Source organism: Scleropages formosus, chromosome 1 (assembly GCF_900964775.1).
Source record: "Scleropages formosus chromosome 1, fSclFor1.1, whole genome shotgun sequence".
In the NCBI taxonomy this organism is placed as follows: domain Eukaryota; kingdom Metazoa; phylum Chordata; class Actinopteri; order Osteoglossiformes; family Osteoglossidae; genus Scleropages; species Scleropages formosus.
Window position 1 is genome coordinate 41,311,934 of NC_041806.1, and position 25,434 is coordinate 41,337,367.

General features: G+C 42.3%; 1 protein-coding gene across 4 annotated transcripts in view; it reads right to left on the reverse strand.

Annotated features, from left to right (window-relative positions):
• Positions 1-25,434, reverse strand: part of col12a1b (collagen, type XII, alpha 1b) — a 72,570-nt gene that overhangs the window by 23,021 nt on the left and 24,115 nt on the right. For 3 of the 4 annotated variants that reach the window (XM_029250425.1, XM_029250426.1, XM_018743691.2), the window contains 37 exons: positions 24,486-24,752; positions 24,012-24,204; positions 23,782-23,906; positions 21,476-21,625; positions 21,257-21,376; positions 19,257-19,421; positions 18,867-19,013; positions 18,279-18,421; positions 17,830-17,959; positions 16,760-16,905; positions 16,043-16,172; positions 15,818-15,951; positions 14,448-14,577; positions 13,969-14,108; positions 13,758-13,890; positions 13,250-13,389; positions 10,778-10,907; positions 10,278-10,417; positions 9,507-9,636; positions 9,158-9,297; positions 8,605-8,734; positions 8,307-8,446; positions 7,883-8,012; positions 7,514-7,653; positions 7,024-7,147; positions 6,592-6,731; positions 5,677-5,806; positions 5,335-5,474; positions 5,021-5,150; positions 4,677-4,816; positions 4,205-4,334; positions 3,975-4,114; positions 3,359-3,488; positions 2,838-2,977; positions 2,430-2,559; positions 1,254-1,396; positions 123-252 (listed from right to left, as the gene is read on the reverse strand). In XM_029250425.1, coding sequence (XP_029106258.1) covers positions 123-252; positions 1,254-1,396; positions 2,430-2,559; positions 2,838-2,977; positions 3,359-3,488; positions 3,975-4,114; positions 4,205-4,334; positions 4,677-4,816; positions 5,021-5,150; positions 5,335-5,474; positions 5,677-5,806; positions 6,592-6,731; positions 7,024-7,147; positions 7,514-7,653; positions 7,883-8,012; positions 8,307-8,446; positions 8,605-8,734; positions 9,158-9,297; positions 9,507-9,636; positions 10,278-10,417; positions 10,778-10,907; positions 13,250-13,389; positions 13,758-13,890; positions 13,969-14,108; positions 14,448-14,577; positions 15,818-15,951; positions 16,043-16,172; positions 16,760-16,905; positions 17,830-17,959; positions 18,279-18,421; positions 18,867-19,013; positions 19,257-19,421; positions 21,257-21,376; positions 21,476-21,625; positions 23,782-23,906; positions 24,012-24,204; positions 24,486-24,752 — 5,220 coding nt within the window. The remainder of the gene's footprint in view (positions 1-122; positions 253-1,253; positions 1,397-2,429; positions 2,560-2,837; positions 2,978-3,358; positions 3,489-3,974; positions 4,115-4,204; positions 4,335-4,676; positions 4,817-5,020; positions 5,151-5,334; positions 5,475-5,676; positions 5,807-6,591; positions 6,732-7,023; positions 7,148-7,513; positions 7,654-7,882; positions 8,013-8,306; positions 8,447-8,604; positions 8,735-9,157; positions 9,298-9,506; positions 9,637-10,277; positions 10,418-10,777; positions 10,908-13,249; positions 13,390-13,757; positions 13,891-13,968; positions 14,109-14,447; positions 14,578-15,817; positions 15,952-16,042; positions 16,173-16,759; positions 16,906-17,829; positions 17,960-18,278; positions 18,422-18,866; positions 19,014-19,256; positions 19,422-21,256; positions 21,377-21,475; positions 21,626-23,781; positions 23,907-24,011; positions 24,205-24,485; positions 24,753-25,434) is intronic. The other variant, XM_029250432.1, reaches the window with a different exon arrangement.

Here is a 25,434-nt window from a genome sequence, read left to right on the forward strand (position 1 = left end):
TATGGTAAACTGCACACTTTCCTTATTCATAAACAATATTGACCAGCTTCCAGTCTATACTGTTTCAGAACCAAGGGGATTCAGTTGTCAACATTAGTGTAAATGCCAGATGACCTGCTTACATGTCTTGCCATCACTTTTCACTGGTGTCCCCTGTCCATCAGCATAAAGAGCCACAACATCTACTGAGTATGGGGTGTCTGGGACGAGCTGGTCTAAGAATGCCGTGTTGGTGTTTCCTGGAACCAAGACCTGCAGGGGAAAGCACTCATTTCAACATATAAAGGAGATATTGTTTGATATAAGGCTCCCAGTGAAGACTTCTTGTTTAAAAATTCCTGTCCACAAGCAGAAGTCAAAGATAAAGCGGCAAATGTTGCTCATTTGGCGCTGGTAACATACATAATGAGATCACTGGGACAGCTGCTGGTGACATCAGGAAGACAAACATATTTGTCAACATCATTAACATCTCATCCTCACCCAGCTATAATGACAGGTAATGCAAACCATCACATTGGGGTAGCGCCAGAATAAATACTTCTTATGGAGTAACCACTAGATATTTGATGCTGTAACATGCCCGCTTAAAGATGATGTGTTTGTTTCAAGACACCTGGTATTGCACAGCAACAATAGTTCACAAATTCTCTCTCGTAAAGAAAACTAAGGAATGAGTCCAAAACAGTGAGATGTACAGGGATCTTGATCACCAGCAGGGATGTCACTGTACAGATTTATGAGCTGTTACATTATACCAGTGCAGATTCTCAGATTATCTCATTTTTAAATTGCAGAATAATATCAATCAATCATGTTCATCTCAATGTGATTACTACCATTAAACAAAGTCATTAAACATCATCACACTTACTGATTACGTTACCATTACACTTTAGAAAAACTATTCTGGGTTTTTTTTGTCTGTTTCTAAAAAACAGTTCATTCTGTTACTAGCTTAATGTAATAGATTGACCGTACAACATTTTTATTCAATTAAAATTGACTTTTTTAGCAAACCTTCTCGACATTTTGCTTGATTCAGAAATGCCATTTTTAAGGTACTACTCTCTCCTTAAATTCTAGAAAAACACAAGATGTAGAGCCCAGTTGAGATCTCCTCAGTTAAAAACAATGCTTTGTGAATATGTGTACTTAATCTCTGGGGCGTTAAATCTGAAGCAGAGAACACTTTGAACAACTATCCCTGCTACATCCAGCATGCTTAGTTCCTCCCCACTACAGCGACTTACAAATTCTGAAGGGCGGACTCCAGTCAGCGGGGCGTAGTTAACACGATACTGCTGCACCTGGCCCGTTGCAGGTTCCCAGCGGACATTCAGGCTGTTGGGTGTGGGGTTGTATACCCTGATGTTCCGGGGTGGAATTCGCTCCACTGTGTCAGTGCAAGAAGAGGATGATGGGTGTCAGAGCCAGTTTGGGTGGGATTTATTCAACTATTTTCACCAGGACTTGTACAGACTGGACCAACTCAGAGAAAAGAACTGGTACTGCACTAGTTTTAAATAGCACCTACCACTGCACACTTGGCAGTGAGAACATGCTGACTGAAGCACATTTGCCAGCATATAAAGGTAATTTTATGACCAACATGTTGGACCAGAGAAGAGGAAAATCATTTTAATTCCTACTAAACTCCTTTTTCTTTAAACCTAAAGCAGATGTCTTTTACTCTGTGCCATTCAGCATTTTTGCATAATAAAGTAATACTGAATATGTCTTGCTGTATTAATTCAGTTAGAGATAAGTGGTAGTGTATTATTTGCATTAAACAGAATTCAACAGACACATAAAACATTATCCCTTTGAGAAATGAAAAGGCAATATGATTACTTTTTGGACTGTTAGCATTGGCCTTGGCATGATTTTAAAGGTACATAACAACGAGTAAATAATTAGTATTATTCAGCTTTGAAAATAATAGGATTGATACATGCAACCATGCAAAATCTGCAACAAAAAAATAAAAACACTTGCACAAAGTATCTGTATAGTACAACTCAGCGGAGTCCTGGAGAAGCCCAAAATGGATTCACTTCACTGGAGTTACAGCTCTAGTTCTGCTGGAGTGAACTTTGCTGAACAAGCACATAAATAAGAGCAGTGCCCAGTGTGGGTAAGGAACTTAAAAAGGGGAGACTGCAAGAAAACCACAGGGACCTCAGTTACTCCCCAGTATCTGGTGTAGCTGCATGTGTTCTCATCAGAAATGTTATGAAGATGTCTTTTAAAAAAATTTAAACATCTATACTGATGTTAGACTCAATCAAATGGATGCCTCGATATAAGGCACTAGTGTATTTCAAAAATCAAACCTGCTGTTGTGGATTTCCAATAAACTAGTCCAGAAAGTACAGTTTCAGTGTTCAAACATGATGTCTCCCCACATCCAGGTACCCATGACATACATGTCTTTCCTTTCTCCGACTGCCGCTTGCCCTCCCCTTCCGGATACACGGGTGCCACCGTCACCGTATACAGTGTGTCCGAGAGCAGGTTGCGCAGGATTGTGCTGGTCGTGCCTCCAGAAACTTGTTCCTGTTCAACATTGGGAGAACTATGTTGTCCAAGAGCTGCAGCTGAAGAAGCTGGGTTTGCAATCAAAACATGTTAGGCTCAAGCTCCAGTAAGGGTACAGCTGTTGTACCTTTGGTTAAGACAGCTAAGCTCCATTGCTTCACGTTTCAGTAGTTTCAGCTACTTGAAATTAACTTGTCTGCTAAGCAACCAACTTAAAGCAAAGATCTCTGAACAGCCAAAAGGAGCTGCTGCTTATGCTAAGCAGTCCTAAAGATTACAACAGGATGGAGTGTTACCATGTCCTCAGCGCCTCCAGCAGTGGGCACGTAGAAGATCCGGTACTGGCGCACATTTCCCTCAGCAGGTTCCCAGCGGACTCTGAGGGAGCTGGTGGTGGGATCGGTGACTTGTAGGTTTTTCACACCCCCCAAGGGCTCTGAGAGTGAAAAACAAAGACATCCTTTTTGAAGCACGATATTTAAAACCAAAATTAAAGGAACAGCCTACTGCGTTCAGTAAGTATTATTTCCACTTAGCAAGTGTACATTTTGGAATAGTTAAAAATATAAAATGTGTAATTGCACAAAGTAGAGCACATATTATATTACGTTACATGGATCCATTGACCACTGACTAAACTTAAGACCTCTAGGTTCAAGTTCCATTGGCAGCCCTGCTGGTGTACTACTGAGCAAAGAACTGGAAGTTTTTGCAGCATTATAATATTCCACTGTGCACAAGGTCAAAGTGCACCACTTTAAACAATGTCTGTAAACTAATGTGATAAAATTCTGGTCAGTCAATGACAAAAACTCACTGGTCTTTCCATTCTCAGACTGGCGTTTGCCCTCCACATCTGGGTACACAGGCACAACGGACACCTTGTAAGCTGTGTCTGGTTTAAGGTTCCGAAGTACAGTGCTTGTCGAGAGTCCAGAAATTTGCTCCTGTCAAGAAGATACCGAAGGTATTGCTTTGCAATAAATAGAAAACTACACGCACTGGCTGAAACCGCTTGTCCCGAGCGGGGTTGTGGCAAACCGGAGCCTAACCCTGCAACACAGAGCACAAGGCTGGAGGGGGAGGGGACACATCCAGGACAGGACACCAGTCTGCTGCAAGGCACCCCAAGCGGGACTCGAACCCCAGACCCACCCCAGACCCCAGTGGGACCTGGCCAAGCCCACTGCACCCCTGCACCCCCCTTAAATAACACAAAATATCAATATTTTGTAATACTATATCAGCCTTCCAGTATTTTTAGTAAATTAACCTCAAAGTTCAGAGATTCCTGAAAATGTTTGTATTAACTATGACCCTTCACATCCCTGAAATTCTAGAGAAATAAGATGGAAAGTGCAAACAAGCTCTCCTCACTCTTCACGTTATCCGAAAAAACTGAGATGGATTGGGGTGCCCTCACAAGGACTTACAAGCTGCTCGGGGCCCCCTGTAGTAGGGACATAGAAGACATTGTACTGCCGCACATCACCCTCGGCTGGCTCCCACGTCACCCTTAGTGAGTTCACAGTGGGGTCGATGACCTTCAGGTTCCTCACCCCACCCAAGGGCTCTGTAAACAAAGTTGTAACACCATTGTAACATTTTTAAATCATCATTGATACAACCGACCATCACTACTGGTGTTACTGAGGTCACTGACTTGTCTTTCCGTTTTCAGACTGGCGCTTGCCATCGGCCTCAGTGTACACAGGCACCACAGACACGGTGTACACTGTATCTGGCTGGAGGGTGCGAAGCACAGTGCTTGTTGTGCCTCCAGACACTTGAACCTGTCCACAAGATGAGGAAAATTTGCTTGATCCCTCATGTCCCCTTTGACTTCAGTAAAGCTCAGCAGATGTAGCAACAAATAAACCATGAACTCCCTGAAAATTAGATTTTTCATCCACTTCGAGAGGTTAAATCACCAGAGTAACTGCAATGGTAGCAACTTACTTTAGCAATTTTCCATATCAAAGCAGCATGAAAAAGAGTAAAAAATTCCTTTTAAAAGTAATTATCAAAAGTTAACTATTTTTTATGTCATGACAACATACTGTGTAATATGACAAAATGTTAATGCGATTAAAGCAAGATAAGGAACGTTAAAGAAAGGTGACACTGAGACTCACCATGTCCTCGACGTCTCCATTAATCGGAACATAGAAGATTTTGTACTCCCTCACGTTCCCTTCCGCGGGATCCCACCGCACGTTGAGAGTGCTTATTGTGGGGTCTGTGACCTGGAGGTTTTTCACTCCACCCAGAGGCTCTACGGGCAGAGAGGTGTTTTATTACAGCCTGATGGAATACCTTGACCAACAGGCCAAACAAATAATCAAGACTTCTTAACTTGACCATGATTATTAACATATGCGTATTGATTTCTGAGGTTCACTTTAGCACGATCATCAAACTAAATTAAACCCATCAGGACCAGTCTAGAGTCATCTGTTCAAAGTTAGTTTTGACTCACTTGTCTTTTCGCTCTCAGACTGAGGCTTGCCCTCGCTGTCAGTGTACACAGGCACAACGGTCACAGTGTACAGAGTGTCTGCACGCAGGTTGCGAAGAGTGGTGTAGGTCATGCCCCCGGAAACCTGTTCCTGTTCACAACACATGGAGTGCCATGCCATGTCACAGATGGAAAATAAGTCCACCGTTAACCAAGCGTCACCTGAAGTTACTTGGAGTCATTTAGCACAGAATGACAAACCACCAGCACACTGGACATAAACCTTATTGATTTCACACAATGGTCAAACAGGGGTTACTCAATGAGTGTCTTACCACTAACTGTGGACCCCCTGTGGCTGGAACATAGACGACCTTGTACTGACGCACATCCCCTTCTGCGGGATCCCAACGCACATTGAGTGTGCTGATGGTGGGGTCAGTGACCTGCAGGTTTTTCACCCCACCCACAGGCTCTGAAAATGAACACTTTTTTAAATATTAAAACATTGATTGTTATGCAGCATAATTAAAAGCAGAGTGCTTGGTTTTCTGAGCTTTAGCTACAGAAATATACACTCAAGGAACTAAATAACAGAGAGGTATTTGCTAGAACTCAACATTTTAACTGGACACAGATTAATTAAGATGAACCACATTCAGATACCCATGACTCACTCGTCTTTCCATTTTCCGACTGAGGCTTGCCATCACCCGGTGGATACACAGGCACCACTGTGACCGTGTAAACCGTGTCAGAGAGAAGGTTCTTTAGGACGGTACTGGTCGTACTTCCAGAAACTGTCTCCTTTTAACAGCAAAAGGGAATAGGAGCATTATTCATGCTGAACCCAAGCCAAGTGAAAGGGATGTTACTTCCAAACACAAAGAATGAATGGGAAATTTTCATCTTAACTCGGACCGTGTGGCCCAAACGTGTTGGGGTAAATGTCCCTCTAATTTTTTCATGTCTCCTGCAAGTGCCCATTTGGAATAGAGTATTGAAGGAAAGAGACATTTCTGGCACACACTGTAAAAAGTTTGCTAATTCCAAACAGGTCGATGAAAAGTGCAATTTGAGGCAGGAATCCTTCCCAAGTCAGAGCCAAGCTCTCATGGTTAAACTGCCGTGGGGTGTAGTCTTTCATCCCTGAGCACAGCATTTGTCACGCACTGTTTGCACCAATTCAACCTGAACTCTGTTGCAAAACAAACTGCAAATTTGTAACAATGCTGGCACATCAGTTCTGCATTACTGCAACTGTGTGATCTTCAACAATGGTGTCTTCACCACCTCAGCATCCACAACCAGAAATACTACTGGCACACTGAATGGAAGCCCAAGCATGGTACAGCACACAAACTCATTCTGAAACACTACATTTTCTGTACAGTTCTGTTCAGTGTCAAATCTCAGTGTTCAGTGTCAAAAATGTCATGTTAGGGGCATCACAAATAGGCACAAAAGCATTGAGGGAATAATTTTAAAAAGCATATTGAATTGTTTTTGTCTTAATGTCGTTCTGCAAGTCAGACAGGAAATGCACCATTTCTAGCTAGTGTTTGGGAAGCAATGAGGCAAGAGTGTCATACCGTTTTGTCTGGACCCCCTGTGGCTGGAGTGTACATGATTTTATATTCACGCACATTTCCCTCTGCTGGTTCCCAAAGCACCCTGAGAGTGCTGATGGTTGGGTCAATGACTTGCAGGTTCTTCACTCCACCAAAGGGTTCTGTGAAAAACCAATACTTTACCATGGTTTTCATTGCTAGAATCCTATCATTAATACTGAATGATATGATATTTTACAGGCAGTTATGTAGCTCATGTAGGTCATACTGTTTGTCATCACTTTTAGGCATGGGAGTGCTTAATTCTGATACTCCTTGCATCAAAACATGAACTGAAAGAACTAAGATACCTTATAAAACATGTCTTATTTGGCTGAATAGGCAGTAAACATATGAGAAGAATAGGCTAAATCAATGACCAACACAATTACCACTTTGAGGACTTTGACTCACTTGTTTTTCCGTTTTCAGACTGGCGTTTACCCTCCCTCGTTGGGTACACAGGCACCACTGACACTGTGTAGACCGTGTCTGGCAGAAGGTTCTTGAGGACAGTGCTGGTCCCAGACACTTTTTCCTGCAGTTAATTCGGAAAAAAAATGCTTAGAAATGTCCAGTTGGCCTTAGACAAGTGGTACATTTCAGACACACCAAAGAATGTCCTAGCAAGGGACTGTACATCATATATTTCAATAGCTGCTAGATATAACACTGGGGACTAGTGTTCCAGTTCCCAAACTCAGATACAAACAAGCAGTTCTTTCAATTTAATGCTTGAAAGAGGTCTTCCACAGGGGAATTGTTCTATAAAGATGATATGTAGCGACTCCTCCTGCATACTTGAATCCATACGCTCTTATGAGGGTTTGTGACTAAGGCCTGTAAGCAGATGCTACATGTAGTCCAGAGAAGTCTGGGTGCTCAAAAGCAGTAACAAACGCACCATGCTTTCATCACCGCCAGCAGCAGGAACATAAAAGACTTTGTATGAACGAACAAGGCCATCAGCAGGATCCCAGCGCACATTGAGTGTACTGATGGTGGGGTCGGTGACTCTCAAATTCTTCACTCCTCCCAACGGCCCTGGAGAAACGAAGGAAACAGTAAGACTTTCTATAACTAGACAATTTACATCAAGACCCAAGCAGAACTTCTGTCAAAATGTGACAAAATTCAGGTTTGTGTCAACTTTATATTAAAAAAAAAAAAAAAAAAAAAACTATGGCAATTGAATACATATCAGTTTAAATATTACAATGAACTGGATGAGCCACTGACCAGGGTAAATGCTACTTGGATATCTTTGACTTACTTGTCTTCCCATTTTCAGATTGGCGCTTCCCCTCCCTTGCAGGATACACTGGCACCACTGACACTGTGTAGACCGTGTCTGGTTGAAGGTTCTTCAGGACCATGTTGGTTGTGCTCCCAGGAACTTGTTCCTGTAGGGTAAGAAAAATTAACTGAAGTTGAAGAGAAAAATACTGTCTAATCTTGATTCACAAATCTCCCACAAAAGAATCTGTATCACTGTAACTCCAAAATTCTTCAAATGTAGCTACTGGATATAACTTTGGACATGATCGTTGTTCTTCACACTAAACTCTGTTTGCAGTTGCTTCTGTAAAGATAATGACTTTTCATTGATTCCAGTTTCTCACACAGTGTAAAGAGATTGTACTATAATTTTTCATCTTTGAAAGGACCATGAGGCAACAGGCAGATAATGAACGCACCATGGTTTCATCACCACCCGCAGCGGGAACGTAGAAGACCTTGTACTCTCGCACGGGACCATCAGCAGGTTCCCATCGCACGTTGAGTGTGCTGACGGTAGGATCCGTGACTCTGAGACCCTTCACTCCTCCCAAAGGCCCTGTAGAAATGAGGGGAACAACACAACTTGAGATTGATAACTAAAGTAAAATGAAACTTGGATTAAATACTAAACAATAGAAGCACTGTGATGTGAAGGTTTGCACTGAACTGTACGAGCTGTTGTCCACTAAACTCCTTTAGACTTCTTTAACTCACTTGTCTTTCCATTTTCAGACTGAGGCTTGCCCTCCCTATCTGCATACACTGGCACCACAGTAACTGTGTACTGAGTGTCTGGTTGAAGTTTCCTAAGGACAGTAGAGGTTGTGCTTCCAGAAACTTGGTCCTGCATGTAAGAAATGAAACAGCTGCATCAGTCAACTTCAATTGATGTGAAAGATAGAGCAAATGTTATTTATTATAGCAAAATATTTATCCATTTTATGGTATTCAGCATGGCTCATACAAAATATTATTAAAGGGATGCATTTTTTTAATCACTCATTAGCCGAAACATCTGGATTACATCATGTGATGGAAACCAGGTCAATGATAAAGGGAAGTAAGTGAAACATCTCAGTCCATTTATGAGTCAGATTCTAACTTCTTGAATACCTGCTGGGTTTAATTTACTCATGCAATACAAACGAAAATGTTGTTCTGACTGGGCTATAGTTGGGATACGTCTTCAACTGTAGCCTGAGTACCTTAATGGGAAATGACACTCAGTAGCATCGATGGTGATATCCAAGAGAAAACAGGTCCATACCGTGACTTCGGTGCCACCTGCGGTTGGGATGTAAATGATCTTGTATTGGCGCACATTGCCATCAGCAGGGTCCCAGCGCACGTTGAGTGTGCTCATAGTGGGATCAGTGACCTGTAGGTTCTTTACTCCACCCAAAGCCTCTATAGAAACAAAGTTTAAAGGAGCATTTTCATTACTGACACAGTTCCTGCAAACAGGACTTTAGGCATTATAATGTTCAATATCAAACCAAAATTATGTTGTGATAACTACAACCAGAGCAACTAGGTACATTACAAGCAATTCTCAAAGTGTTTACACTCATCAGTGTGAGGCATTGGCCACCGCAAACTGAACCTCTTTGACTCACTTGTCTTTCCGTTTTCAGACTGGGGCTTGCCCTCACTCTCCAGGTACACTGGCACCACAGTAACTGTGTACAGAGTGTCTGGCTGAAGTTTCTTAAGGACAGTAGTAGTTGTGCTTCCAGAAACTTGGTCCTAAGTGCAACAAATGAGGAAAAGCTGCATCAATCAACTGTAACTGATACAAAGGATAAAGCAAATGTTATTTATGAAACCAAAGCAAAAAAGTTTTACTAATTTTTATCATTTGTTTAGAGAAACACAGCTGTGCATCATACAGTTCTAACCCACACACACACACACATTTTCAGAACCGCTTGTCCTATACGGGGTCACGGGGAACCGGAGCCTACCCGGCAACACAGGGCGTAAGGCTGGAGAGAGGGAGGGGACACACCCAGGACGGGACGCCAGTCCGTCGCAAGGCACCCCAAGCGGGACTTGAACCCCAGACCCACCGGAGAGCAGGACTGCGGTCCAACCCACTGCGACAGTTCTAACCAATTCTGCTAATTCTACCGAGGTCAGGGGAAGGGAGCATTCTGTGAAAGATCTGAACTCTCACTTGTTAAACAGCTGTGGGGTTTAGTCTCGCTCAAGCAATGCAAACCAAACCACACACTTTTCTGACTGGGTCATAGCCAAGGCATGACAGAAATTGCTCTACTCTGAGCTCTAGGGGAGAGGAACTTCGTGGAAAAAGATGCCCTGTGACACCAGTTTAAACGTACAGTACTGACACTGAGATGTCTGAATATAGGAGAACAAAGCCCTACCGTGATTTCAGTGCCACCTGCCGTGGGAATGTACATGATCTTGTATTGGCGCACATTGCCATCGGCAGGCTCCCAGCGCACGTTGAGCGTACTGACGGTGGGGTCAGTGACCTGGAGGTTCCTTACTCCACCCAAGGCCTCTGGAATTAAAAATTGAAAAGCAGGCTTGGGTAAAATATAATTCCATCTATTGTTCATTTTTCTTGTAAATATTATAAGACTTACAACTAAAACAATATTAAAGACTATTTAAAAGCTTTATATTCTTTAAACTTCATTCAAAGGAACTATCTGAAATATCCTGATTATGTAAATGATCGTTTTTATTAAGTGAATTATGAAAAAAATGTACAAACACAGATTGACAGTACCTACACAGCCACACAGAAAAATACTAAACATAAGCATCACATTTATTTCTGTAGCTGCTCTCTTTTTGGTGAGAAGCAGTGGGTGGTCTTTCCATCTTACTCAGAGCTGGCCAGCTGGCCACCACATACTTGTCTTTCCACTGCCAGAGATGTCCTTGCTCTCCCCTGAAGCATACACTGCCGCTACATTGATGTTGTAGACTGTATCTGGGGTCAGCTTCTGCAGGATCACGGTGTTCCTCTTCGGTCCAACCTGGGTCTGTTCATAGGAGAGATCATCTGTGAGTCATGCTCTAGAGATTCCTAAAAAACACGAGTGGCAAGAAATCCCTGGACCGTGGTCAAGTGTCTTGCTCTGGGTTGCCCCATTGCAAATGTAAGAGATGTTAAGCTCTGAAATCAGTAGTATGGTTCACACCATAGTACTGCATAAACACATTTCTTTGGATCACACCAACATGCACTTCCTTTGGCAGCTGAATGAACTCAGTCCCAGCTTACATGCTGCCAGTTTTTCTCCCATTGTTTCATATGTTCAAATTATTCAAATCAATACACCAGAGGGGTTCACTGAGGGTCAGCTCTTTACCCACTGCAAGTTATTGTGTAAACAGCACTGCTTTCTGAAACTGCTCCATAGATACTGTAACACCACTTATTACATCAAATAAAAAACTTCATGAAGTGTTTTTGATAGATATAGTAGAAATAAAAATGTAAATTAATCAAAAAGGAAGGAGAAAAAATAATAATTTGAACATGTTCTCACAAGGTACTCTGTGTTTTGCATCACTACAAATCAGAAAACTCAAATACTTGTCATGATTAAAGATTAGTGTTTTCATAGCATTTTATTTCAATGGGACAGGGTCATAAAGAAGCAATATTACTGAATTTTTCCAGGCGGTGGGTTTTATGGAATGTAATTCACTATTACATTTACAGTACCAGCATTAACTTTAACGCCTCTTTTCACAACAAAGTAAAAATTTCAGCTGTAGTTAATGTCATCATGGTGATCGATGACCTGCGATGGGATGGAATTCTGTCCAGGGTGTCAAATAAAGTTAAGTCAATGACAACTTCACACATTACATGAATTTCAGATGTGTGCTGCATCTCCATAGCATTCAGTAAAAATTGTTTTATACAATGACAGAAGATTCTGATTATGCTGCCAAGTTTTAAAAGGTTAAGAGCAAATCAGTGGTTGAAAGCTACTTTAAACAATCACATTACACATATGTCAGATGCCGGCATCTAATTTGAGGATTAGATGACATCAGCAAAACCATAACAATACTTAGCCTTTATGACCTAAGTGTACTGGTAAATTAACAAAGGATGCTTTAGTGAGTTTCAAAAGATCTGCATGGCATTTCAATCACCAACATCTTTAACTGTGACTGGATATCACACTGCATAAGGCTGACAGGTTGTTTGGAGGTTAATGTCAGAGTGTCTAACACATAAAATGAGATTTGTAACTAACAAAATATTTTTTTGGATTACCAGATATTTAGTCAAAGGGGAAAGATTCCAAAAGGTGTTTCCTACCAGTTTCCCTTGGTTTTTAAATATTCAGTTGTAAAAAGATTGCTTGGCACCTCTTCTGAGACTTCTCTCTTTGTCAGACTTTTCACACTTAAGGCTAATGGAGTAAGGGTAAATTAAACTTTTTTTGCAAATGGTTCTTTTCTCCTTGCCTTTTCTCCATGGTAGAAATAACAGCTACATTTTGCTGAGAAAGTTAATTATTAACTTTCATATTTCTTGACAAAATAAAGTGTGTGGTTTGAAGGCATTAATTCCATCCTAGAGTCAAACTCTGTTCTTCGGGTCCTTCGAGGGCCAACAGTGAAGCCCTGGACAGTATTATTAACACTTTCCAAACTGAGTCACACTAGGGATACCTGGGGTGGCTACATTTACACAGGTAAGCAGTGGCAGTTCACTTCATATGTGGCACACAGGCTGAAACAGTTTTAAAATGGACTCTGAGATTTTGCACAAAAAAAACGCAGGGGTTGTCAGAGGAATAACACGAGATTTACAGTGCTTGGGACATAAATGGAGGGTATGCCCAATGAAAGCATAGTTGTGATCAAGCACAAAGCACAGTAGAGAGATGTAGAGTGGCGGACACAGGATTTTTCCTGCTATGTAGGGAAAAAATTGTGAGGTAAAGGAATAAAAACAGCCAGGCACAAACTTAATATATGCAGCTAAAGTTTTGTCAAGTCATAAAACCGATTTGTCCGTTTTTCAAAATCTATTTTAACTAAGCTCCAATTTCATATTTTTCAGTTTAGTCGCCCCACAGCTCTTGTCCAGTTGCCAGGTTTCCAGTTATTTAATTTAATTCAGGATCTAGCAGAGAAAACCAAAAATGCTCTATAAAAGCATAATGTGCCATTACTCAGAGCTTATATTTTTTTCCTCTACGAATATATCTTTTGTATTTCAATCACATTCAATAAGACCACAACTTCTTACTACTATAATTTCTTTGTGCAACCAGTAACACCGAATTTTAAAACTTACACAGGAAATTGAGCTGAATAATACACATATAAACATGTCAAATTTGGACACACTTACAGAGAGGGACTTTCCACCGGCTGCAGGTTCATAGGTCACTTTGTAGTTCTGAACCTGACCTGGGGCAGGGTCCCACTTCACCGTCAGGCTAGTGGTTGTGGCATTGAACACCTGCAAGTTGCGAGGAGGTCCAGAAGGATCTGTGGAAATGCACACAGTTGCTCAGATGCTTATCGAGGACCATACCAAAACTACTGGAAATGCAAGTTTCTCTACTACCCTTCTTAGCAGCACTAGTAGAAAAACTGAAACATACACTGGAGTTCAAAATAAATGTAAGAAAATATGTTATTTGGAATTTGTTACCGAGACTTGCCTGTAACTGACAAAAGGCAGACATAAATATTGCAATGGACTGAGTCCAATTTCAATAAATCATATTGTAAACAGAAGCGAGAGGTCAAATTGGATAAAGCAGCATTTGACAACAGAGAGCTTCCATGTTCAGTTGTTTCAAGGTCCAGTTGTAGCTGTGGGTTTAAAAGGATGTGAAGAAATGGCACCGTACATGTTCGCTGGCTTCCCATTAAATCTTCACTTTCTGATTCATCAGGATAGATGGCTGTGACGGTCACATCATACAAGACGTCAGGGTCCAAATCATCCATAACATAGGTAGTTTCCTCACTGTCCAAGATGACCTGGAGAAAGAGGAAGCGATGAAGATCATGCACAATAAAGGGAAAAAAAAGTGGATTGAGAAGGTAGGAAGTTCTTACATGTTGTGGTTCACCACCGCCCTTCTTGACCCAAGTCAGTCGATAGAGAGCCACATCAGGCGCTCCATGCTCCCATGTGGCTCGGAAACTCGTTTGGGTCACCTCAGAGAACCTCAGGTTTTTTGGGGCGGGAACAACATCTGTGTTGACAGAGAGAGAGCTTCATCAGTGAGGGCGGAAATGGGAACTAAACCTGAGGCAGTGCACCACAAACACAGGAGGACATTTTCCGGCACCCGCCTACGTAGTCCAGGAACATTCAGAAAGAGATGTAGAAGCCATGGGGTTGGAGACAAGATGAGGCTTGCCACCCCTTAGATGTCAGACTGAACATTTCCAAGTCACTGATTCCGCCTTAGGTCCTCAGGGAAATGACAGACACGGGTTGAAAGACCTGCAGCTAAGGATGAATAGGGGGTTCCAAAACAGCTGCCCTAAGGTTCCAATACAGCAGGAGACTCTTGGAGGTTTTACTCTACCTGTGACAGCTTGTCCAAGCATCGGGTTGCTTGGTCCCTCATCGTATACTGGTGTAACTGCAACATCATACTCTGTCTGGGAACTGAGGCTCTCAAGAACCGTCGTGGTCACATCCCCTTCAACATCAATCTGTAAGTAACATTAGAGTCCATATAAGTTGGTACAGTGTTGTCATTTTGAAAACAAACCACTCAAGTTCTGTTTCACAGACTAACTGCAATAACTTACTTTCTTTATCGGCTTTTAGTTTTGAGCTGAGTGTCTCTATAGCAAAAGGCAGAACCTCAAGCATTAAAATTTTTTCCAACTTTCTGAGTTCAGCCATTGAAAAAAAACATTTCTTCTTCTAGTGGATTGTTTCCATTCTTTATCTTTCTGTGAGTGAAATAAAATCCAAAGAACGTATTCCGCAAAGTGGGTTGGACCAGGTCCTGCTCTCCGATGGGTCTAGGGTTCAAGTCCTGCTTGGGGTGCCTTGCGATGGACTGGCATCCTGTCCTGGGTGTGTCCCCTCCCCCTGCAGCCTTCCGCCCCAAGTTGCCGGGTTAGGCTCCGGCTCCCCGCGACCCCGTATGGAATAAGCAGTTCAGAAAGTGTGTGTGTGTGTGTGTGTGTGTGTATACTGCAAAGTGTAGGAGCCACCCTTTAAAATCTAGAAACCAGATTCCAGACATTTATAATTCCGGAAAATGTTCAGTGATGGTATAAAAAAATACCAAAACAAAACACAAAGCATTTTGTATGCTTAAAAGTAAACTGCCCGGAAAACACAAATTCTTCATAGAACAGTCCTTGGGCTTCTTCAAAAATGATCTCATTCCATCCCTTAAAAAGCAATTTTGAATATGATTGTGTATGTAGTGGAGGTCTACTTCTTGATGAACTAGAGGCACGTATCTTCTCTTAGCTTTTTTTATCCATACAAAAAACATGAGGGCCGCCTTGAGGTACGTCAGATGGCTGGGAAACCATGGTACTACTGAGAACCCAGCACAGTGAAGCACCGTTAAAAGTCACTGTATTCCACAGGTTTCAAACACGAATCACTCCCAACCCAAATGATCCGTAAATGCATAAAAATTCCACAGGTTTTACTGTTGTCGTTGAGGACTGTTTCTTCTTTTGTTAAAATAATTCTTCAGCCACTCTCTAAACCTGTATCAGACTTATGATGTGACTTAATTTGAATGTAACCCTTAAATTAAGGGCTCTAATCCATGATTTCTAGCCTTTACTCTTACCAAAGGTTAATAAGCAGCATCAAATCAGCAGGTAACTGTCAAAGAAAGTCTTTGCTGCTTGTGAGATCAGGAAGCAGTGACATGTGTGTCAGGGTACAAAAGCAAGAATTCGTAACTCTGGGCTTTACCTCCTTGATTTCTCCATCCTCCGGCTTATATGTGATGGTGTACTTGCGAACATTTCCGGGTGCAGCATCCCAAGTGAGTTTCATAGAGCTGTGGGTGACGTCTGTGATCTTCAGCTCACCTGCAGGATAGGGCACTGGGGGTGGAGAGTGGACAAAGGGGTCAGAACACAGTTGCTGCTCACATGAGACATTCAGAGGAATAGAGTGGACAGGATGTTCACATACAAGTCACGCCCTGGTCTGTCAGGGGGCTGCTGGCTGTCTCATCATACAGGGCAAATAGGGAGATGCTGTAGGCAGTATTAGGGATCAGCTCCACCAGCTGGATGGCTGTATCCTCCGGCCCAACAAACACCTGCATGGGAGAACAGGGGCAACACAATGGGACAGATCGCATGAGAAGGGAGGTTCAGGTTCACAGCCCGGACGAGGGCCCCATGTGGATTTTACTTCAGAGGCCTGGCCAGCAGGAGATGTCCCCTGGGCCCTCTTTGGTAACAAACGTGGACGTCATCTGTTTCAGATTTGGTTGTGCTCACATCGTCTTGCTGGCTTCATGGAAGAAAAAAGCTGCACAAGCCAGTGTGAGCTAATACTTCCCATTGCTCGTCCCAACACTTTTCTGTCCTCTGCGGACCACTGGTTAAAAGGTTCCTTCCTTGTTTGTCCCTAATCTTTCACTGTCCTTTGAAGTACAAAAGGCAGAGTGTCCCAACTGCCCTGTCAGCTTTACTGAGTGTAATCGCATGGAATGAAGACGGTGGGTGAAAGTGTCAATCCAGGTAGGAGCTACATGTGTGATTAGTGACAAGGAGCAGGTATTAGAATAGTTAAGGACTCAGACTTTGGTTAAGGACCCTGTTGTAACACTCACAGACAACTAAAATGAAAACAGTTCCACTAAATATCCAGCTGTATAAAAACCAGCAGAGTGGACCTGACCTCCTTTTCAACGGTGGGCACAGTGGCATTGATGGCTCTGTAGGATACCCTGTAGCCAGTAGCCCCATCAACAGCCTTCCACCTCACTCTCATCTTGGTCAGTTCTTCGTCATATATAGTCATGCTGGTCACGCTGGAAAGAGGCACTGCAACAAAACGGACAGAATAATGAATAAACATTTACATTTAATGCGCCAATCGTATGCCTCATTTACATTTACACACATATATTATATTACACACACACACACACACATCTTCAGAACCGCTTGTCCCATACAGGGTCACGGGGGAACCGGAGCCTACCCGGCAACACAGGGCGTAAGGCCGGAGGGGGAGGGGACACACCCAGGACGGGACGCCAGTCCGTCGCAAGGCACCCCAAGCGGGACTCGAACCCCAGACCCACCGGAGAGCAGGACTGTGGTCCAACCCACTGCGCCACCGCGCCCCCTAATATAATATAATATATTATATTATATTATATTATATTATATTATATTATATTATGTGTCTGGTTATTATAGATGCAACTTTCAAGTAAATGTGATTCAAAGCAATCTGACCAACTCTTTTATAGCACAGACCACATAACTGGAAAATGTAATTATTTGTATATTACAGTAAAACTTTTGACTGGTAGATATTATAGGTAAGTGAACTGCTGCTGTCCAACAGTAATTTCCTAAAAAAGTGCTGTGTATTCAAAAACAGTTTGTCCTGAAAAGCAGATTGTGTGCATTAAATTGTATTCAAAACAAGCTTCCACAAAATGGTGTTTGCTGTTAAACTGCCAGCTGAACTGCCACTTGCCAACTACCATTTCTGAGGAGTCCAGCTGGATACTATCGTTTTAAATAAGACAAATCACAAAGAAAAGAAAAAAGAAGAAAAAATGCAATAGAACATAAATCATGAGAAAGATTTATGCTTTGGCATTATCTGTGAGCTTCTGGAGTCCTTTAAAGGAAGTAATTTTGGGGTTCACTTTGGTTCACCAAAAAAGTTGCTTACAGAATGCTGGCAGCATCGTGATAAAACAGGACTGAAATGAGCAAGTCTGAGCTTACAGGTGGTTTCGGTGCCTTTCAGCGGCTCGCTGCTCTGCTCTCCAGACACAGAATAAACATTGACAATGTACTCTGTCTCTGGGGTCAGGCCTTCGAGGACCAAGGTGGTCACCGTCCCATCCACGAATACCTGTGACAAAGACCACAAAAGACTTAATGTGGACTGTGGGGGGACACTGCTCCTGTGGAAGGTTATTTTGCAAAACAAAATGACAGGTCTGCCCTTTATCCACTCAAATGTTGTATACATTTTTCACTTATTAAAGAGGGGATGCTAGAATGCTGCACACTGAAGCACAGATACAGCTTGAGACTTGATTCAAATGTAAATGAAAGTATCCAGAACTATTGTGTCTAGCTTTCCTAGGGGACATATTGCCTGGATAATCAATGGAGTTGGAAAGAATGTGAAGGGATGGGGGGTGGGGATGATGGTAGGAAGAACACACCTGTTGAGGTTCACCTCCAGACATGGCCACATACTCCACGCGGTACTTCTCCACAGGGCCACTGGGAGCAGTCCAGGTGGCGCGGAAGGAGCGGTGGGTCACTTCTGACGTCACCAGGTTAGAGGGAGGTTCCAGGTCTCCTCCTGTAGTTCACAAGAAATTCGACCATGATCAATACAATACATCACCTTAGACTCAACACTACCAGCTCGCAGAGCTAAATATTTGTTCCCTAAAATGTGTTTTAACAATGAAAACCCGCTCACTCAAATCATTCATCAGCTATGTTTTTTCTCATTTCATAACTTCATTCAGTCCAAAAAATCTGATGTTGTTTCTCTGTACAAAAGTGATAGACCTAATAGTGTTTCCATGCTGGCAGATTTTGGTGGTTTTTTTTTTAAATTTTCCTTCTGAGTGAGCCAAGTCATGAGGCTGGAATTCTTGTACTCCTACGAATGCTTAAACTGATTCAAAAGTAGTGCATCAGACCAGATTCTTTGTATTGATACTAAATGAATTTGAAGCGTGTGGTACATATTTTAGCATTTACCGCTACTGGGGTACTGAAGAGCGGGTCAGTTTTACCTGTGCCCTTCACGCTGTTACAGAGGTTGACAGTGAGGTCATCCACAATGTCAAGTAGAAAAGAGAAGTCGTTCACGTTGTACATGTGGATCTCATCTGGGTCAGAGGCAATTGACCTCAACTCATTCTCATCAGCATTTTTAACACCTGAAATTTGTAAAGAAATTTGTTTCAGCATCATTCACATGATCCAAAATACCTTTAAACTTCTAATGGACACGAAGGCGTGATGCAAGTATATGTCGGTAGAATGAAAACTTCCATACCAACAACACGCTGGAGTTTCACTGCAAAACATTTTCTATATTTATATTTATATATATATATGAATATATCTTTGCCAGTATATATTAATCTGAATATGATATTAATGTCAGCGTAGATACCCACCAATAGCGTACAGCTCGACGCCTTGTTGCCGCAGGTTGGTGGAGCTGACAATGATGTCATCTTGTGACTTGCCATCGGTAACAAGCACGCCAATTTTACGAGAATTTGGCCGCATGCCTACATTTTCTTTAAAGTTGTTTTGAAGGATGTAGTTCAAAGCAAGACCTAAAAGAAAAAAATAGTTATTACAAGATGTCACCCACAAAAAGAGTATATAGTCCATGCACTATTCAAGCTTTCCTAAACATACACAAACTGTCTCCTTCCTCTCCCCCCCAGTGCCAAGGACCCATTTGAGAAAGAGCTAAGACAATACTAAAACTAAGACACTGGTTCTCCAACTTACAAATGGTAAGTTACATGGTTTTGAAGAAAAAATTATTTTTTGATAAAAATAATTTAAAAAAGCACATTTTGTTAACTGACCTATACTGTGAAATTTCAGTTTGTAGAGAAGTATGGGTAATTTAGATAGCAGTAAAGAACACACAAACAGAATGAAAACGTGGGATTGCCAGAATTCAGCCCTTAGCACCATGTTTACACCTTGTGTCTGGTGGTTATGAATCTTTTAACATCAGTAAGAAGAGGCACAATTGCACTGCAGACATAACTGGAGATGGAAAAGAATGATCAGAGTGGCTGGCGAAAAGATAACTGACATTGCACATGCTTATGGTTTGAGCGAGTCAACAATAAAGATTAATACGTTTGTGGAGTATATATTAGAGTATTTTTCTTTATTGTAGCTTTTTAGAAGGTTGTTACAGAATATAACCTGAAAAAAGTTAAGGCAGTGCTATTATTAAGCTTTTATAGATTGTGACTTAGTGTCTGAAGTAACTTTGGATCTGAACAAAATGCCTTGTGAAAAATCTTCTGGTTCTAATTGCATGTGTAATTTAAGAAGCAGGGGTACATTACTGAGCAATCAGTTGGTCTTGGACTTATACACTTGTACCTCATGTTACAAATTAGGAATTTTAGAAGATGCATACATTTGTACATTTCCCAGATTGAATAGGAACACTGAGATCTTGCATTGTATTAGCTGTTGACGGAAATATAAGTAAATAAAGTCTTACAGTGAATTCTCAATTTATTTTAGCTTTATCAGATGTTTTTACACAATCTAAATGAATAATCCACTAGCTAAACTGAATAAATCAAGGGACTGAGCTCTATTATTAACTTTTTTTAAGTAGCAGTTGGACCCAGAAAAGCAATGGAACAGCAGGTACCACTGCTGCCTCACAGTACCTGGGCTGTTTGGGTGTAGGTTCAAGTCTTGCTCAGCATGTATGGAATTTGCCTATTGTCAATGTGGATTTACTCTGGGTGCTCTGGTTTCCTTCCAAAGTACACAATTACGGAGTTCAGATTAATCAGACACTCTAAAATGCTTGGGGGTGGGGCTACCCTGTGATGGACTGGTGTCTTGTCCAGGGTATGCTCTGGTGTGCGTGACTAGGTGTGACTGTAGACTGCTGTGATCCTGACCAGGATAAGCAGTTAACAAAAATGAGCTGTTGAACTGACAAACTGAGTTAAAAACAGACTTCCAGTCCCTGCTGAGGTAGTATTTTGGTTTTTTCCTCTCCTGTGCCATCTACTGGCTATGTTTTCTGTGCATCCATCTGTAACTGAAGTTTTGCATTGTGTTGAGATCTTATGCTAACACTTAGAGGAAGCTGTTTTGAGAAGGGGGCTACATAAAAATAAACTGATCTGAATGTAAAAATGTCTTACAGTGCAAGAAGAACTTGGTAGAAATTAACCAATTTGAATTCAAAATAACACGACTCAGCGAAAACCAACTCAGTTTCAGGAGTATTACGTTCAGTAATCTGAAAATGTCAGAAAATGTCAAGATAATCTGCTGCAACTACAAGACTGAAGAAAGATCATATCTTTGAGGTCATTTGAATGTAAGTTCAAATCTTAAAACAACCATTTCTTTCTCATTTTCATCCTTTAAATACAGAACATGGTGAGAATACCTGTCAAGGTGTTGCCTCCTTTATAGGGCAGGTTGGCCACTGCCTCCAGAAGTGATTCCCGGGTTTTGTGAGCATTCAAATGCCACTCAGTCTTTGGATCACCACTGTACTGGGCAAGACCTGCAACATCACCCCAGAGGCAAAGTGAACAACACTTGTTTGCAACAGCATGTCACCATGGTCAACCCACGCAGCCCAAGCCCAGCACAAACTACTTACCTATCTGTACCCGGTCTGGACTGATGTCAAAGACACCAACCATTCGGGCAATGAATGCCCGGATGGTTTTGAAGTTCAGCCGCCCAATGCTCCATGACCCATCCACCAGCAAGACAATGTCCGCCTGGGCTTGAGTCTTACACTGGAGGTCTGTGGAGCCATAGGGAAGATGTGTCAGACAAAATAAGGACTACGGCTCCTCCACTCGGACACAAGGCCCGTCCCACCGTGTGAGTGGTCCAGGCTTAGTTCATAGATTCAGTCCTCAGAAAGCATGAATCAGACAAGTTGTGTGTAGAAAACACTGAATGACAGAGTCATGGAAACAACTGTCAACACACTGACAAAATGTAAGAAGCAGAATCACACAAACAACACATTGTCTTTCACTGACAGTGCCCTACAATTTGTTCAAACCACTTTTATTCTTTCCACACCCTTCACATTACAGCGGATTTAAGTTTAAACAAATTTAAACAAGTATTGCTTTTTCCTTCTTGTGTTGAATGTAGTCTTGTTTTCCTCCACTCGGTCTTCTCAATATCCATTGCTTGATTTGGCCTTCTACCTCTGGAAGGTCACTGGAGCTGTTACAGCATACATCCAAGGGATCAACAGAAGATACTTTCTCCTCCGATAGAAATAGTGCACATGACTGACTGGTACAGAGCTCACTACTCCAAACCTGCAAGCAAAAGGGATTTCTCGTCCACCATGTGAGAGCACAGATGCAACCAGCACGGGTTACAATAAAACTGATTTATGGATGTCACGTCGCTAAAGGAAAAATGCAAATTCCTCCTTGATAGAGTACAAAGAAACGTCTCACTACTGACAGATATATACTGATGATAAAGAAAATTGCCTAAAACTGGGGGTGTGGTGGCGCAGTGGGTTTGACCAGGTCCTGCTCTCTAGTGGGTCTGGGGTTCAAGTCCTGCTTGGGGTGCCTTGTGTTGGCCTGGCATCCTGTCCTGGGTGTGCCCCCACGCCCTGTGTTGCTGGCCTAGGGTCCGGCTCCACGCAACACCATGTAGGACAAGTGGTTTCAGACAATTTGTGTGTCTAAGTCACTAAATGATTTACTGCACATTTAATTTTTTGTGGGTTATAAAATGTAACTGCAGTAAGCTACATAATAAATCATTATGTGCAACATTTGTATTAATAAAATGAGTCCCCATGTTGTACATGGACTTGAACTGCAAGTAATTAACAGCAAAAAGTAGTGTTAATTTTCACAGAGATATCTGGAAAAAGAGGGATAACTGTGAAAAACCTGAAGCAAAGGAATGGAAAGGAGTTTCCATGAAGTGGAAACAAGAGGCTAATTCTAGCCTTCCACTTTTTCCACCAGCCAGGGCAAAACATCCTCCCTAATGTTAAGGAACTGAATGTTATCTGCAAGCAGCCCGGAGAACCTCCTCTCCCTACCCCTGCTGGTCCTCAACAAGGCAGGGAAGGCTAACTGTCTGCTCTCTATTAGGGAGGCACTTCCAGCCCAAGGTCATCAGGCCCTGTAGAGTTTTATAGGGAAAAACGTAACATTTGCCTTGCCTCACGCTGCTCCGCGGCTGCACAGCGCTCCCAGCACCCTCAGCTGTAAAATATCTCAAATTGCCAACAGACTATTATTTTTTCCAAACAGGGGGCGTGGTGGCGCAGTGGGTTGGACCGGGTCCTGCTCTCTGGTGGGTCTGGGGTTCGAGTCCCGCTTGGGGTGCCTTGCGGCAGACTGGCGTCCCGTCCTGGGTGTGTCCACTCCCCCTCTGGCCTTACGCCCTGTGTTACCAGGTAGGCTCCAGTTCCCCGCGACCCCGTATGGGACAAGCGGTTCATAAAATGTGTGTGTGTGTATATTATTTTTTCCACTCTGCTTTTTTTTACTACATAAATTTTTTTTTTTAAATTTTTCGTGTCAGAAAATTGATATTAAGAAAAATCATCAGATGCTACATTTGTTATAAGATGCACTAGGTTTGCAGCAGATTGACAGAAGAAGCATGCAATGTTTTTTGGACTTAAGTACAGCAAAAATATACAGGAACTTTTGTAGGTATTCCTTGTCTGGGCAAAGGCATTTTGCACTCACACTGTACTGCTGACTTGTTAGAAGCCCACATTCTCAGCATTGTCACTCTGTGTTGTATTGACTTGATTCTACAATCTGTCAGCAACTGAATGTAGTTGCTAAGAGCCCTAAGATGGTATCATAAACAGCTATTTTAATCGTGTGTGCTAAAACTTTATGATGGTAGTTAAAAAAAAAAAGTTTTGTGTTGGACATTGGTGGGGGGAGGTTCTACCTGGTGTATCAACAGTGGGGGTCTCAGGGTCATCACTTAGGGTGGTTTTTTCTTCTCCAGCCAATGGGAAACTCTCCCCTCCATCAAACATGCCAGACACACTCACAGTGTATTTAGTTCCAGCCCTGGTGGCAAAACACAGGGAAAGAGTTAATTATCGAAAAGTAATACAGGAACTTCCAATCGGTGTAACAATGGCAGATGTTTGGTGCTTTTGCAGTGCTCCTAACCTAAGTTCTTCCAAAACCACTGTGTTATCATAGGGCCCAACAAGTAGCTGTCCAAGATCCACCTCATTCCCACTGGGATGGAAGGTGACCTTGTAGCCTCGCACATCCCCGGGGGCAGGGTCCCAGGTGACCCGGAAGCTGGTCTTAGTGGGTTCGGAGGTTTGGAGGTTTCTGGGAGCTTTGAAAGGTGACACTGTACAGAAGAAAGAGATCAAAGTATAGATATCAACATAGGCAAAAGGAGAAATGTTAAAAGATGCAACAGAACAAGAACAAATGAAGAAGGCTCAATTCCATCTCCAAACCCTCTTTGCCAAGCAAAGGTTTTGGGAAAATGTTCGCACTGCATACAACTAGCCCCCAGTCCTGTAACTCAACACATTATATTTTTGCATGAAATGAACCAAAACCCTCTAGCCCAAAACCCACAATGCAACTTTGATCGCCCACATGGTTAATTATAGACCAACGTACGTGTCGTTCCTACTCCTTGCCTTGCTTTTCCTTCTCCTTGCTTGTAGACTGGCAGCACTGTGATGCTGTAAGAGGTCTTGGGCTGCAGGCGTTTCAATATCGTCGAAGTAGTTGTTCCTGATACCTTGGAGACCACTTGCCGGCCACCTGCCACTGGTGAGTAGGTCACCCTGTAGTTGGCCACCCTGCCCGGTGCAGGCTGCCAAGCCACCTTCATGCTTGTCTCCGTCTCGTCAAAGACTGTGAGAACCTTCACAGCAGTAGAAGCTGAGGAAACAGCAGAGATTGAGAAATTGGCTTCCATTAGCCTCTTGCCTGCATAGGATGCACACCAGACTTTTGGTATCAGGGGACTAAACTCTGACTGGACACTGATCAACATGCACTCCTACCATATCTAGTGCTAGAAATTACATAACCTGTCGGTTGCACATCTGTTACATTTCTGAAATCTTTTTGAGAATTTGCTGTCAGTGACACAGTTAAAACAACAGATATTTCATCAATTACGTTATTATAATAATAATAGTTTACTTACTAATTGTTTAGTAAGATTACTTAAGAGCCCCTGAACAATTCAATAAATGGATTAATCGTACCAAGATTACATTGAACACTGAAGCATCTAAGTGGGTATATATTTTTGCACAGAAAAGTTAAAAAAACTGAAGTTTTTTTTTAAAATAGTAGCCTGACCCAGAATGGACTCCATGAACTTGACATCCTCTAGCATTCCTATTCCTTGCTACACTCTCGACAATCGCTGAAATAAATGAAAGCCCCCTAGAGGTGGTTTTTGTTTAATAGTTTCTTGACCTCTGAGCCAAGATCAATAAACAGGCCAGGGGGGTTGGATATAGTTTTCCATTAGCACATGTAGCCTTGCACATAAATTCCCAGCTGGCATGAGTTTCCATCCTCGTGAATGCAAGTTTCCAGTCCCATTCGG